This window comes from Phyllobates terribilis, unplaced genomic scaffold, assembly GCF_046119375.1.
Source record: "Phyllobates terribilis strain yellow unplaced genomic scaffold, ASM4611937v1 Scaffold_5__5_contigs__length_657084704, whole genome shotgun sequence".
Taxonomy (NCBI): domain Eukaryota; kingdom Metazoa; phylum Chordata; class Amphibia; order Anura; family Dendrobatidae; genus Phyllobates; species Phyllobates terribilis.
Window position 1 is genome coordinate 499600374 of NW_027362765.1, and position 14462 is coordinate 499614835.

General features: G+C 42.1%; 1 protein-coding gene across 7 annotated transcripts in view; it reads right to left on the reverse strand.

Annotated features, from left to right (window-relative positions):
- The window catches only part of PLCE1 (phospholipase C epsilon 1), a 366977-nt gene that overhangs the window by 64271 nt on the left and 288244 nt on the right, over nt 1–14462 (reverse strand). For 6 of the 7 annotated variants that reach the window (XM_073685572.1, XM_073685570.1, XM_073685571.1 and 3 more), the window contains 6 exons: nt 11841–12513; nt 8566–8748; nt 4909–5026; nt 2094–2244; nt 1602–1724; nt 1372–1508 (listed from right to left, as the gene is read on the reverse strand). In XM_073685572.1, the coding sequence (XP_073541673.1) occupies nt 1372–1508; nt 1602–1724; nt 2094–2244; nt 4909–5026; nt 8566–8748; nt 11841–12513 (1385 nt within the window). The remainder of the gene's footprint in view (nt 1–1371; nt 1509–1601; nt 1725–2093; nt 2245–4908; nt 5027–8565; nt 8749–11840; nt 12514–14462) is intronic. The other variant, XM_073685569.1, reaches the window with a different exon arrangement.

Sequence of the window (14462 nt, forward strand, 5' to 3'; positions counted from 1 at the left end):
GACGTTAATTATGCAGCAAAAAAAGCAAAGTTAAAACATAATCGTTACTACATTGGTTAACCCCAGAACGCATGACCATAAAAATCTACACTTTCACATACCTGGGGCCTTTTAGGCCCGTGTGCAAATAATAAATAAATGACCAACTGGAAATAACAAACAACTATATACCTGAAGAATACCTAGAGTTTCAAAATTCTAACTAAAGAAATCTTGCAGAAAATAGAAAACAATTAACAGGGCGGGCCTGCGAGGCCCCAGGTATGCGTTATAGGGTTAAAATAGAATATAGCAAACAAATATTAACACACAAGACACACAAGATAAATAGATAAGAAAATATGCCATTGTCCCTGTACAGGACACGCGGTGACAATAGTCAGCCAGTTCAATGCTGGGAAAAATTCAATAATGATCTAAATACTACACAATAATTTCACAACAAAGCTAACATGCAGCCTTTTCAGGTCAATGAATAAAGTGTAGTACAATATCGACCATTCTTTATACAGAGAAAAAAATTGGAACAGTCTCAACCCTCCTGTAGCATGGGTCGTCCTATCTGTGGTTCCTCATGTCCCTTGAGAGAGGATTTGTATCTTGACCCGGTCAGTCCCTGTCAAGCTCACTGACCCTAGGACCCCAAGACTCCTGCCCTTACAAGGACAGTCCACAGCTGACCCTAAATTTCTAGTCAGCCCTGGACTGACCCTCCCAACGCGTTTCCTCCCCATTAGGTGATTCATCAGGGGAATGGCACAGAAGGTTCAAAAATGCAGGGTTCAACACCCTTCCATCAGGATGCAAAGCAGGCTGCCCTCTTTGAATCCTGAAAGAAAGGTGTTGAACCCTGCATTCTGCCCAGCATTGAACCGGCTGACTATTGTCACCACATGTCCTGTACAGGGACAAGGGCATATTTTCTTATCTTTATATCTTGTGTGTTAATATTTGTTTGGTATATTCTACTTTAAGCAATGTAGTAAGTGTTAGGTTTTAACTTCGCTTTTTTGCTGCAAAATTACTGATTGATTAGCGAATCGGGTCCTGGGACCATTTTTTCTGTGAAGTTGTTTCTGCTTTTATATTTGGACCAGTGACGTTACCAAAAAGGTCAGAGCATTCCTGGGTGAGGTTAGTGAGCTAGACTTAAATCTCTATATTTTCTCAACAGAAATTAAGGCAAGTATGTATGTTGTATTATGTCATGCCATCTCCTAGCAAAATGCTGTCATGGAGATGGGAATACCCCTTCAAATTAAGGATCCAAGTGATCTCGAGAACATTTTTTTCTTTTATCAGAAATTATTTCAACTGAAATCCCCAAATACCCAGTAAATATAGACTTTCACATTACTCTAACATACAAACCTAAATCAGGCTGAACACCGCAGACGTTCTCATCAATTGTCAAATTAGTGTAAAGAGGAATGGGCTCAGAACCCGAACGACTGCAAGCAACGGCATAGACATCAAAAATGTCTTTGAGGTCTTTGCGGCTTCGTACACTGAAAACAGATGGTAGAAAATGTAAGCTCCTCGCCCCTGGCACGACATTTATAAGGCGACCTGATGTATATAATATACATATATAATCTCACCTGAAAGATTTAAAAAGTTCTACAAACTCAACAAAGTTCATGTTGCTGTCAGAAAGCATAAATGATTGAAAGCCTTTCATCCCACCCTTAACTCGTCCGTGCCAACTTGAACTGCTCCATGTGCTGCAAAGAAATGGAAAAGAATTATGTTCATTTTATTGCAGAGAAATTGCCGCCAGTTTGTGCATTTAAACAATTTTCCAGTAAATTAAGACACTTTAATGAAGTTTAATTCCTTGATTTATGATTTAAAGTATACAACTGAATGGGAATTTTGGCAGAACAATTAAGCAGTCGCAAGGTAAAACAATTTACTGCCAAGAAGGGGCTTAAACAAAAATCCTCTGATGATTTTACAGCTATTTCAGAAATGTAAGTGATTTACAACCAATGAGCTGGGGAAGTCCATTTTGCACTGTAAAGATGAACATTGCATAAAACATAATTCAGTTATTTTCCACCCAAAAGGTGAAATAAGGTGATAAAACTTACGCAGATGGGGGTTTGTTGGAGCTGGGCAATATAGGCGAGGATGCAGGTCTGATGGGCGTTGTTGGCCCAGGGGCTAGATTTGGGGATCCGGAAGCAGACACCGAATGAGCTCTTCTTGAAGGAATGGTATGAGCAAATACAGTATTCTGATCTGTCAGTCACCAAAAAAGACACCGAAAAATCAAAATGAAAAACATAAAACACCTAATTACACAAATGATCGACAAAATCGAAAAAAAATCCACATTTAAATATTTCATTTAGAATCAACTTATTTCCATTCAAAAGGGTAAAGTGCCAGCGACAACATCCATCACATTTTTTAATCCACTTGCTTTACAATTCTTTGCCAATCCCCTTAATACAATAGTCCATGTCATAGTTAGGGCACTGTAAATGTGAGTACATGTATACATCAACTTCTCAAAATGAAAAAATATTAATTCGAAATGCTCTGTTCACATTAGCGTTCTAGCTTTTTGTTTATTTTTTTCACACTGTGTTCTTCGTCACGGTCAATGGTCCCATCGAGGCTTACGCCTGAACCCCTCACAAAACAAGATTTGGGGCGTATGCGCCGTATGGGCCATTGACTATAATAGTGCCAATGGAGTCAACGTATGCACGGTCATGCATTGTTTTCTGGTGTATACACCTACTGGAGGTGGACACTCAGACGCAGTCTACTATGTCTGAGAGTCTCCAGCAGGCGTATACTCCCAAAAATGATGCATGACAGAGCGCATGTGGACTCAGTTGGCACCATTATAGTCAATGGCCCCGTCGGCGCATATGCCCGAATCCCGGTTTGGTTCGGATGTAAGCTCTGAAGGGACCAAAGAACATAGGACAAAGCGCAATGTGAAAACATCTCTAGACGCCACAACTCTGTTACTCCAGGCAGGTATCACGCATATTTCCTGTCCTATTGCTATAGGGTGCACATGTCCCGGCAGGCACCTGTCCTATTACGATAGGGTGCACACGTCCCGGCAGGCACCTGTCCTATTACTATAGGGTGCACACGTCCCGGCAGGCACCTGTCCTATTACTATAGGGTGCACACGTCCCAGCAGGCACCTGTCCTATTACTATAGGGTGCACACGTCCCGGCAGGCACCTGTCTTATTACTATAGGGTGCACACGTCCCGGCAGGCACCTGTCTTATTACTATAGGGTGCACACGTCCCAGCAGGCACCTGTCCTATTACTATAGGGTGCACACGTCCCAGCAGGCACCTGTCCTATTACTATAGGGTGCACACGTCCCGGCAGGCACCTGTCCTATTACTATAGGGTGCACACGTTCCGGCAGGCACCTGTCCTATTACTATAGTGTTATGATCTGCAACAAGTACTAAGGAAAGAAAGGGGAAAGCTATCCCTACAGTAAGACTAAGCTGAATCCCTACGATGTAGCGGGCTGCCTGTTCCTTGCGAACAAACCCGGCTTAGTCCTCGGCTAGTCTGAACGGAGACCTATAGCATAAAGGGAAGGGGTCCCTAAAAGAACTAAGGACTGGAACAAAAATGGGACACCTCCTGAACAGAGAAAGTTTTTGCAGAACACAATAAGATAAACTGACAAAAAGGTACTAGAGGTCCCACAAGGACCAAGCGAACTGACAGAGATAGACACAGAAGCACCTGGCTAGCAAAACAGTCAAACAACACTGAAGTCCAGCACAGCCAAAAGGGCGGAGCTGGAATATAAAGGCAGATGGTCACGTGACCGCAAAGCACAAGATGGAAAAAACAAACAGGAGGGTTCTAACATATAGGGTGCACACGTCCCAGCAGGCACCTGTCCTATTACTATAGGGTGCACACGTCCCGGCAGGCACCTGTCCTATTACTATAGGGTGCACACGTTCCGGCAGGCACCTGTCCTATTACTATAGTGTTATGATCTGCAACAAGTACTAAGGAAAGAAAGGGGAAAGCTATCCCTACAGTAAGACTAAGCTGAATCCCTACGATGTAGCGGGCTGCCTGTTCCTTGCGAACAAACCCGGCTTAGTCCTCGGCTAGTCTGAACGGAGACCTATAGCATAAAGGGAAGGGGTCCCTAAAAGAACTAAGGACTGGAACAAAAATGGGACACCTCCTGAACAGAGAAAGTTTTTGCAGAACACAATAAGATAAACTGACAAAAAGGTACTAGAGGTCCCACAAGGACCAAGCGAACTGACAGAGATAGACACAGAAGCACCTGGCTAGCAAAACAGTCAAACAACACTGAAGTCCAGCACAGCCAAAAGGGCGGAGCTGGAATATAAAGGCAGATGGTCACGTGACCGCAAAGCACAAGATGGAAAAAACAAACAGGAGGGTTCTAACATATAGGGTGCACACGTCCCAGCAGGCACCTGTCCTATTACTATAGGGTGCACACGTTCCAGCAGGCACCTGTCCTATCACTATAGGGTGCACACGTTCCGGCAGGCACCTGTCCTATCACTATAGGGTGCACACGTTCCGGCAGGCACCTGTCCTATTACTATAGGGTGCACACGTTCCGGCAGGCACCTGTCCTATTACTGTAGGGTGCACACGTCCCAGCAGGCACCTGTCCTATTACTGTAGGGTGCACATATCCCAGCAGGCACCTGTCCTATTACTATAGGGTGCACATGTCCTGGCATGCACATGTCTATGCAACGTTATTAGCGTAGATTAATGTTGTACTATGACAGCTTTTTTTATGAGAAGACCATTTTCATATGGTCTTGTCCATTTTTATAATGCTCTTAATTATAAACTGTGCTCTACACACTCCAGCTAGAGAAAAAACAAAACAAAACCATTTCAGACCTTGCTCCTCCTGTTCATCAATTTCCGGAGGATCTGAACCACTCCTGCTACGAGGTTCTTTGAGGCTTTTACTTTTCCTCGTTGCCATCTCATCATCAGCAGCATCCCCACTTTCACCCTGGTGGAGAATTTCAGAAACAATTTCTCTTAAATCAGTCCACAAAGTATCTGAGATCTAAAACTGTTAGATCATTAACAGCCTGAATGTTTGCCCTGCACTCACCATGATGGGTACTACACCCGGCCAAGCCAACTACACATTAAAAATCATACTCCCATGGTGGAAATGTAAAGGCCACATTCACACACTGAGGATTCTTTCAGGATCTAGGTTCAACTAAATTCAGCAATGTTTCTACATGTACACAATTAACATGTTCAGGGAAATGTGTGGACAGTGTGGTCTAAATGTCTGGAGATTTTAAAGGAAACTACTTGAAAATACTATGCAAAGCTATCTATCGATCTTAGTTTTTTAAAAGGCACATTGAATATAGGTTTGCTGGAAAAGATGAAGTCTAACTCGTATAATATTTTTTAAAATCCCTGCTCATTCTAGGAATTAGCAGTCAAGGGGTCCGTCCTAGTCAGTGTCTGACAACTTTTCTTGCGTAGGTGTGCATAAGGATCAATAAATCACTGTCTGAGACCAACTCTTTGACTTCTAAATCCAAAATAAGGCATTGCAATGAATAAAATACAAATATACATCATATATATCAGTTTGCTCAGCTTATTCTGCGCTATCATATGATCAGATCCCATGTTCAACGTGACAAGTTCCCTTTGAGGGAAAAGTCTATGGATCAAGCACAGTGATGTCACCCTGAAAGTGGCTGCTAGAAAATAACCCTGACAATGAATGTATTAGGGCAGCATTGGTGGCGCTAATATAAATGTAGTCTCAGATATTATTTTCCTACTCTCAGGAGATAATAAATCTAGTAACTGGGTATTTATCATCTCAATAAATCCAGTATATGAAACATTATACTCTGTAAACTTTGGCTGTAGTGACTGAAAAGTGTATGTTGTGACTGTGATGAAAATAGTCCTGTGACAAACGGAAGAAAAGTGCCCTGTGCCTTACTGTACGTCAGAGGGAGCAGGGCAGGGGTAGCTATCATATTCATCTTCATCAGCATACACAAGGATCTGGTTATCGGCTCGCGGAGCTGACATGGATACAGCCTAACTGAACAGAAATTGCAAATAGATTCACACAGCTACACTGTAATTCAAGATCTCCATAGGAAACCTTAGAGAGCAACATAAGTGGAGTAGGAAGTTTACAAGAAGTCTCATCCACTGAAGGAGCTACTTGGACATTCTCCAAAGAAGCATGAAAGGAAGCATGTCAGAACAGAATGACTGTTCAAACAAAGCACAGGAGAACAGTGCTCCCTGGGCATGGCCAAACCGTTCAGTGCACCTTCCACCTACTTGTTTGGCCGATTACTTAGCCAGCAGATATGTCCCCTGAGTACCGTATACATAGCTTGCTTATGTGTTCTCTAAGAGAAAGCCGCGGCCAATCTACTCTAGTAGCGGCTAATCTTTTAGGGAACAAAAGGATCGCAAGTCCAAAATCAGACATGCTGGAACCTTATCTCCTCTAACATCATCTGCTGGGGGAAGAATCAGGGGCTTCCATACACATTAGACTGATATCTTCAATATCGGTGGGTTTGCCAATGTTAATTTTCACAAGACATTCAAACTCTGATTTTAAATGGGTCATATCCCCCACAAGACTATGTGCCTAGTTTATACTGTCATATTGGCCTAATAGACTCTCTATAAAGCCATATAGAAATAATCACTATAGCCATTGTAAGAAAAATTTGTATAAATTAGAAACTTAACCATTGAATATGTTTAGTGTAGGAGCATGAAACTAAAAGTTAAAAGGGGTATGTCCATCTCAAAGATCCTATCCCAATATGTAGTATGTGTAATAATGATAATATTATCAAATAACTTCAATTAGAAATGTAGTATAATTCTCCTGATTCGCTATGTCGCTTACCCCATGTGCAGGGCATTGCAGTAGCTTAGGTATTCCTGGTTACAACCACTCATATAGTGACAGTTAGGGCTTAGTGGTTGTAACCATGGATACCTAAGCTACTTCAATGTCCTGCACATGTGGCAAGCAACCTAGCGTATCAGAAGAGCTATACTACATTTCTAATTGGAGGTATTTGTTAATATTATTGTGGCGCCCCTGAGGGTTCGACCACCACAGGGATGTTGCACTTCTTTAATGGAGTGTGGTGCTCCTCCTCTGAGGTAAGAACAGTGTGATGGTCAGGACACAACCTCCACATCCAACACCACATTTCTCCACCAGAGGGGGCTAGAATGCACTAGGCGCTGCCCTCCTGGTTACAGGGAGACTGGGGAACCAAGAGTTAGGGGAACCATTTAGTGGGTGAGGGTGGAGGACTCACATTTTAGTGACACTGTAAATTTCATATTTAATTCAAAGCCATCTTGGTTCTTGGTCCTTGTTAGTCAAGTTTATTGGCTGTCATCTACTGCGATCTCCCATCCTGTGTGGACCTGCAGCGGATGTAGGCACAGCCCTCGTACCCCGGCCTTGGGACGAAGGGCAGGTTGCAGACAAGGAATGTCTCAACCCGGTCAAGGACCACGACCAAGAAGGCCCAGAGTTTAAGAGTGTAGCTCCACCGCAAATGGATCCCAGGGAGGATGCAGACGGAGCGGCGTACGCCACCTGTCCTCGCCACCTGATATATTCAGAGGGAGTCCGGCTGCGAGAGGGGTACCGGCCCCCTACACCCGACCTTGCTACTCTATGTCCTGGTCGGGAAAGCCCGGTAGGCCCTGAGGATCCCACCGGGTATCGGAAGGAGCGGAGCTGCCATCCGTGCCCTTTTTCTGAGAGGAGTTCAGAGGGAGACCGGGCCTATCTACACACACGGACAGGAAAGGATTCGGCCAGTAGTTCAGGAACACTCTGGTGCGGGGTCCTGATCGAACGCTGGACTTACTCGGAGGTTGTCGGACCCTCGTTCCTGGTGACCGCAGAACTCTGCGGGGAGCAGGGAGTCGCCTTCCTTCTGCCATCTCTTATGTGAGTAAAGCCTTGGAAGTTCACCCCTATGGCCTCCGGACTCTTTATTCTGCGTCACACCGCACTATGTAGACTTTCTGGACTACTACCCCCGTTCTCCTGTCCCTCTGCCCTGAGGCCTTGCTCCGCCTGTGGGGAGTAGTAACAACGATGGCCGCCATACCACCATGCCTCAGCGGACTGCAGCGGCGCTGGTGGCCTTCACCAGGTGCCACAGGTGGCGTAGTCGTAGTCAGCCACTCAACCCGGATAAGCCCGTACCATCCTTTTAATTGTGACGGCCCTGGGCACGGAGCAGGTCCGGGCCACAGCTGCACCCCATCTCTCCAACTTAGGACCCGACTCCGAGTCCCCACCTCCCAGGGTAAAAAGGGGCTTACGAGCAAGAGGCGTCACATTATTACACCTACTACCTATTGGGATAGGATCTCAGAGATGGGGATACCCCTTTAAGCCTACGAAAAATTAAAATTTTGCAGCTATATTGAAAACAGAAAAGTAATATTAAAATAAAAATGAAGCACAGCAGAACAGGATGAAACAGCATAATATTCTACCCTCATAAGTACTTTCTTCTTTTTCTTGGCTGCAGTGATCCCCAGCGTATTGTTGCGCTGCACGTTGGGTTTCTCAGAGCTCTTAGTTAGTGTTCCCGTGCTTGTATTCTTTGCGCTCCAGCGTCTTCCTCCGAACAGCTCAATAGCTTGTGCCAACGTTGGACCTTCAAATCTGTTATCCTCCTACATTTACATCATTGGAAGAAGAATGTGCACAATGTATTAGGAAAGAACGTCTTTATCTAAGATAACCGCTTTTTATCTGCAACATTCCAGTGTCATCAGTATATGAGAAAAGCAGCAACGTTTTAATTCTTAGCATATTGTGTTTCATGGCTGAAATTGCTATACTTTGTTATATTATCACAGCCATTATTTCTTCCTGATGCAATGAGCAATTTACAAACAATTCTTGATGTTGATAAGGATGTAGTGAAAATTGTGGTGGCCTCCATTACCATAGGGCACGCTAAGTGCTCTTCCTGCTGTGTGGTCATTTACATGAAATAATAGGGAATTCGTACTATCCATTTTCTAAGAAATCATCATGACAACACAGAAGGGGAACAGTAGAAATATTATAACCCCTGTGACTACTCCGCCAGCTTCCCATCATTCCACCCGTTCACTAACTAACAACAAATGCGCCATTTTACCTGTTATGGATTTTATTACTGTAGGGGTATGTGCACATAATGGGCCTGATGAATCAATGGTTTTATGCCAGTATTCTGGAGTAAAAAGCTTTGAGCCGTGGTGGGACTGGGCATGATATCCGCCGCTCATCAAATTCATGAGGAGCAGCGGCATTCGCTATGCCACAAATCTTACTCCAGCAGGGACTGGATTAGGATTTGTGGCAAGGTGCACACAGGTGCACCCCACTCATCCAGTGTTCCTGATTCATGAATCAGGAGTGTGTGACTCCAGCCCATCTCTTCATCAAGATCGAAACTTGCCAAACTTTAAGAAATTCCAGGACAGTCCATAAAAATAGAGCACTTTTTCGCTCTGTCCATGAAGAAAAAATTCTGTCACTGGAGCGGCGCCGGCTCGGGTTCAGGCCATGCTCTATGTATAGAACGCGGCAGCCATGACTGAAACCTGAACGCTATTGGGAGAAAAAAAGTTAATTTCCTCCCAGCAGCAGGGGTCTAAGTGCTGGTACCAGGCAGGTTCAGAACGCTATTAACCTGCAGATTAACCCCATATCTGCAGGTTAATAGTTTTTTTCATGTGACAGGTTCCCTTTAAGAATAGACCTATAAAACCTATCTTGTTTGCAACTCGGGGACTACTTGTATACACAGAAAACTGGCATGAAATGCGTTGAAAAGTCACAAAATTTTTTTGCTCATTTTGGAGTTGGGCAAAAATTTTGCAACTTGGCATTTTCCCGCCAATTTCGAAGCGCATGCCGCTTGCTAAATGCTCCTCATTCATGCATGTGCCTTCAATGAATCAGGAAAGTCTGACTTCACCACACCCCCCACATCAAGACCGATGTGAAAATCACCAGTCTTCATGAATCGGGGCAGAAGACTTTTCATTATATGCTCTGACTAGAGATGAGTATATTGATTCCTAATCTATAAAATTTGTTACAAATTTCAAGAAAAACTCATCAGCAAAAATTCACATTTTTGTAATTTGATTAGTACGAATACAGCAAATTTATGGCCATTAAACACGCTCTAGATGTCCCAACCACATTGCAAAATAGCCAACTCAAAATGTGGTCACTAAAAACCAGGGTTGCTATATACAGGAACAGCCAATGGTAGAATCGCGAACAATCTACTTTTCACCACTGGATGTTTTTACATGTTTAGTTTCGTGTTTAAATCTTTGTGTAAAATATGAGTAGAAAACTCCAAACTTTGTCCCATTGCTATAAAACAACCTTTTTTTTGTCTATTTAGGAATTTTGCCAAGTTATCTTTATGGAGTCGTGAATATCTGCAGTCTAAATCGAGAAAAATAACTACAAAATTGCTAGTAAAACATTTCTAAACAGTAAGATGCATCTACAGTACTATAAACTGTAACAATTATAACCGCTACATACATCTGTACATGTGTTAGATATAGGATCTGGTGAACATGCTGGCTCTCCTCACAGGTCTGGTTTAGTAAATTCCCCAAGAAATAGTAATTTTGGAGCATCTTATTCGTCTCTTTGCATTGCGATGTTCCTTGTGATTATTTTTGAGGACAACTGAGTCTTACCCTTCTCTTTGTCAAGGGAGTATATGGACACTCCTCAAACTGAAACCTCCCAATTTCTTCATACATTTCTAGAAGGAATAACAGAGGAACAACACAACATAGTATTTTAAGAAAAGATGTTCCAGAATTGTCACTTTATGAGGAATAAATTATTTACTAAAGCTGACCAGTGAGAAGTGGAAACAGCTCTTCTTAGAAGGATGTATCTACCAATGTTAAAGGGATTGTTCACTGTACTGATAAGTCAGTATTTCAATGGATAGACAAATCAGGCAAAAGTGCTTTTGGCATGTGGAAGCTCTTCCCAAGCCTTGGTGAATCCGTCTGGATTCTGGCCTACTGCTGCTTGTCTGACAGCCCCTTTGTTTGATGTCACACAACATAGAGCCTGTCAGTCACACCCCACCCCTCAAAAGTAATGAAAGTAAATAGTTAACTGATATGCACCCCCAATTGATACCATTGAAAAATTCAAAATAAACAAAGATGTTTCTTGGCTACTTAGAAAAGAATAAAACCTCCATTCTGAAAGCGTAATAATGGAAAAGAGGACGGTCATCACCTATAACGCCTATACCATAGGGACAACAAAATCTAATTCATGAAGGAAATGAACCAGTCACGTGACAGACACAAAGATGGACAGACCCTATTGCTATAATCAGGTCCTTTTGTTGTCTGTTAGGGTGTACATCATTGTAGCATGTTGCAAGGAATTGAGCCTAATAATTTCATATAACTTTAGATTGGGCCCCCAGAATTAATTCCAATGGTGAGCCCCAACACACAACACTTTGCCCAGGCTTTAAACGGCCTAGAAGCGGAGACAGTAAAGTCAGGAGAGTCCAATAAAGTGGCCCCATCTTTTGCAGAGCACACATAGATAGAATTAACCATTACACACATAAGCTAAAAAACCTTACGCTAAAATCACAAATTCAGTTATTGGTTACATATGGATATATATGGTATAATAAGACCAGCAGCTACCTTTTATGTAATAAACTAATATTTTGTTTAAAATGATTGGAGGAGACAGGGTTTACCTGGTAAAGACTAACATATTGCTTCCTCAGCCACTGCAGCCTTTGATCAGGAAAGTGTTTCATCTTCCTTACAGCTTTGGTTAGCTCCAGCAATCCATCATGTATGGTCTTAGCTGTGTATTTGGGCGCTACAAAATGCAGCAACTTGTTCTCAGTAGTGTGAAGTCCATAAAGCAGCGTGACACCATTTTCCTCCAGGTTCATGTTACATAGTTTGTTTTGAACACACACAGTGTGCATATCAATGCCCGGATGCCCCATGTAAACAGCCTTCACTGCGAACAAGTCCAAGAAGCCTTCTGTTAGTCCGTTCATTCCAGCGTTACTTAGAAACTGAAATTTCATCTCGGCAGCGCTACTCGGGGCGCCCAATTTATTTTTGTTACTTGCAAGACAAGTGGTGGAAGGCTTTGTCCAAGTCAGAGTACTATTGTCTGGCTGAAGCTGGAGAAAACAGCGAACAGAAATGTGCGTCTCCTGGTCATAGCGGATGACGGTTACTCCTTGGAGAAGAAACTGGTAGACATCGGCTCTAATCGATAACACATACCAGGGAATAAGTTCTGTACCATGGCTGAATGCTTTCTGCTGCTCCTCAGAACAACGAAAATCGTATTCCTTCGACTGATCAAAAATATCACTTTCAGAATCTGATAAGTCTCCCATTAAAAATCTGCGGAGAAAAAAAAAATCAGTAATTCATTTGACACAAAGTAATAATACTGACCATTAACTTTGCTCTTCATAGAAACTTTGTTTAAGTGAAATCAGTATTTTAGATACCTGTAACTTTAATTTTACAATCTTGGAAGATACAAATTATAAACATACATATGTATATATTTAGGCAATCAGTCCATTGCTCATCTATAAGGCTATGACTACAAGTCTGCCTTAGGTCGAGCTGATACATCAGTATTTGTAAGACGAAATCAGGAGTGGAACAATCAGAAAAAAGATACTGTACAATAGATCCATTGTGCACCACTTCTGCATTTTTGTCTCACACATAGTTATGGCTTACAAATACTGATTTACTGACCAAAATACTGCCAAGTTAACATGGCTTTACAATGTTTTTAACAATTTTAAACATGGCAGTTAGGTAGCGGCTAATATTTGCCCCAACCACAGGACCAGCGGTAGAGCGTGCCCGCTACCGCTCAAGTCAAGTCTAATCGGATGTTACAGAAACACCCAGCAGAACAAGGTTACATGTTCTAGAGACTGGTGATGGTCCCAGAGGCTGGATCCCAACCCATCTAATATTTACAATATTACCGATCAAACAGAAGAATCTTGAAGACTTTAACAGACCATCAAGTAAATCTGCAGTATACAGTAAAAATTCTTTAATTTAGTTTCCAACAACTTCGAAAGACTGATGACCCGGTTCTTGATTTTAACATAGAAACTAATTGTACCCTGTAATTTCACTAGAACTGAAGAAGAAGACTGCAGTGATAACTAGTTGGAAAATTCCTCTAATTAAAAATCAAGCATATAATCGAATATTTTGTGGTAATAGCTTGGTGTGAAATTCCTTCCTGAAGGTTCTCTAATAATTGAGAGAAGTATTCTTACTTTCTTCTGATGAAAACCAATCCCATTTTTTACATAAAACATAAGTATTAGTCACTAAATTTACATATAGAGAGAACAGTGTATTTAAACAAGTACACAGCTCCGGAAAGTGAGGTGCTGGGGGATTGTGATTATGTGATTATTCAGGATTCGTAATAGTAGCTCGCTCAGAAGCTGAGAGGGAGGGGGAATTAGGTGAGTAGCTAACTGTTGTATAAAAATCAATATGCTAAAGAGAGGTGGCAGGGATCTTAGGAGCTAACTATTCTCCTGAAATATAACTACAGTGCACACTTGGCCAGGCTCTGGTGGTTGGTCTCCTTGAAAGCAAGCTGTACATGATGTAAGATAAAAGCTTTCGCAGCAGGTGAATGAAAACAGATTGAAATTGACTTGCTTTTTTATCTTGCTTGTTTTCATGCTGTCTTTAAGCATCAGAAAACAAGGTAAAAATAGTATATATTTAAAATCAAACTGGTTCCTCAGCTTTTTAAGAAATATTGTATCCTGAATCACAAGGACAATAGGATTTTTTTTCTGCAAGCCTTTGGTACATAGTCATGAGAAAAGCCCAGTAAATACCTCTCTTCTATTGCTACCCTCACATTCCCTTACCCCTATGTCAGGTGCCTGTAAATATATTTTTTACATTATAATTTCAGATATTTCAAGGTAAGCGCACAGCGGGTACTCAGACTCTTAATTTATTAATCACAAGTATAGAAACTTTTAACGAAACACCAAACCATATTATACTGTAATAAACGTAAAAAGAAGCAAAATGGCTTGGTGTTTTTCAGTCTGCGAGACTTTTTGCCGGTGACTGAAAGTATAGAAATCTTGCAGACAATAAACGTGTTCATTTTTTTCAGATCTCTTTAATTTTTTTCCTAAATGGTGGCTGAAGAACATTAGGGAAGCGCACCTGCTGTAACCGATTGCCTTACAGACAGAGAGAACATATTCCGAGGAAGGAAAGAAGAGAATGGCTGATCTCCTTGGAATTAAACAATTATTTTTATATTTTCCAGTTTTGAT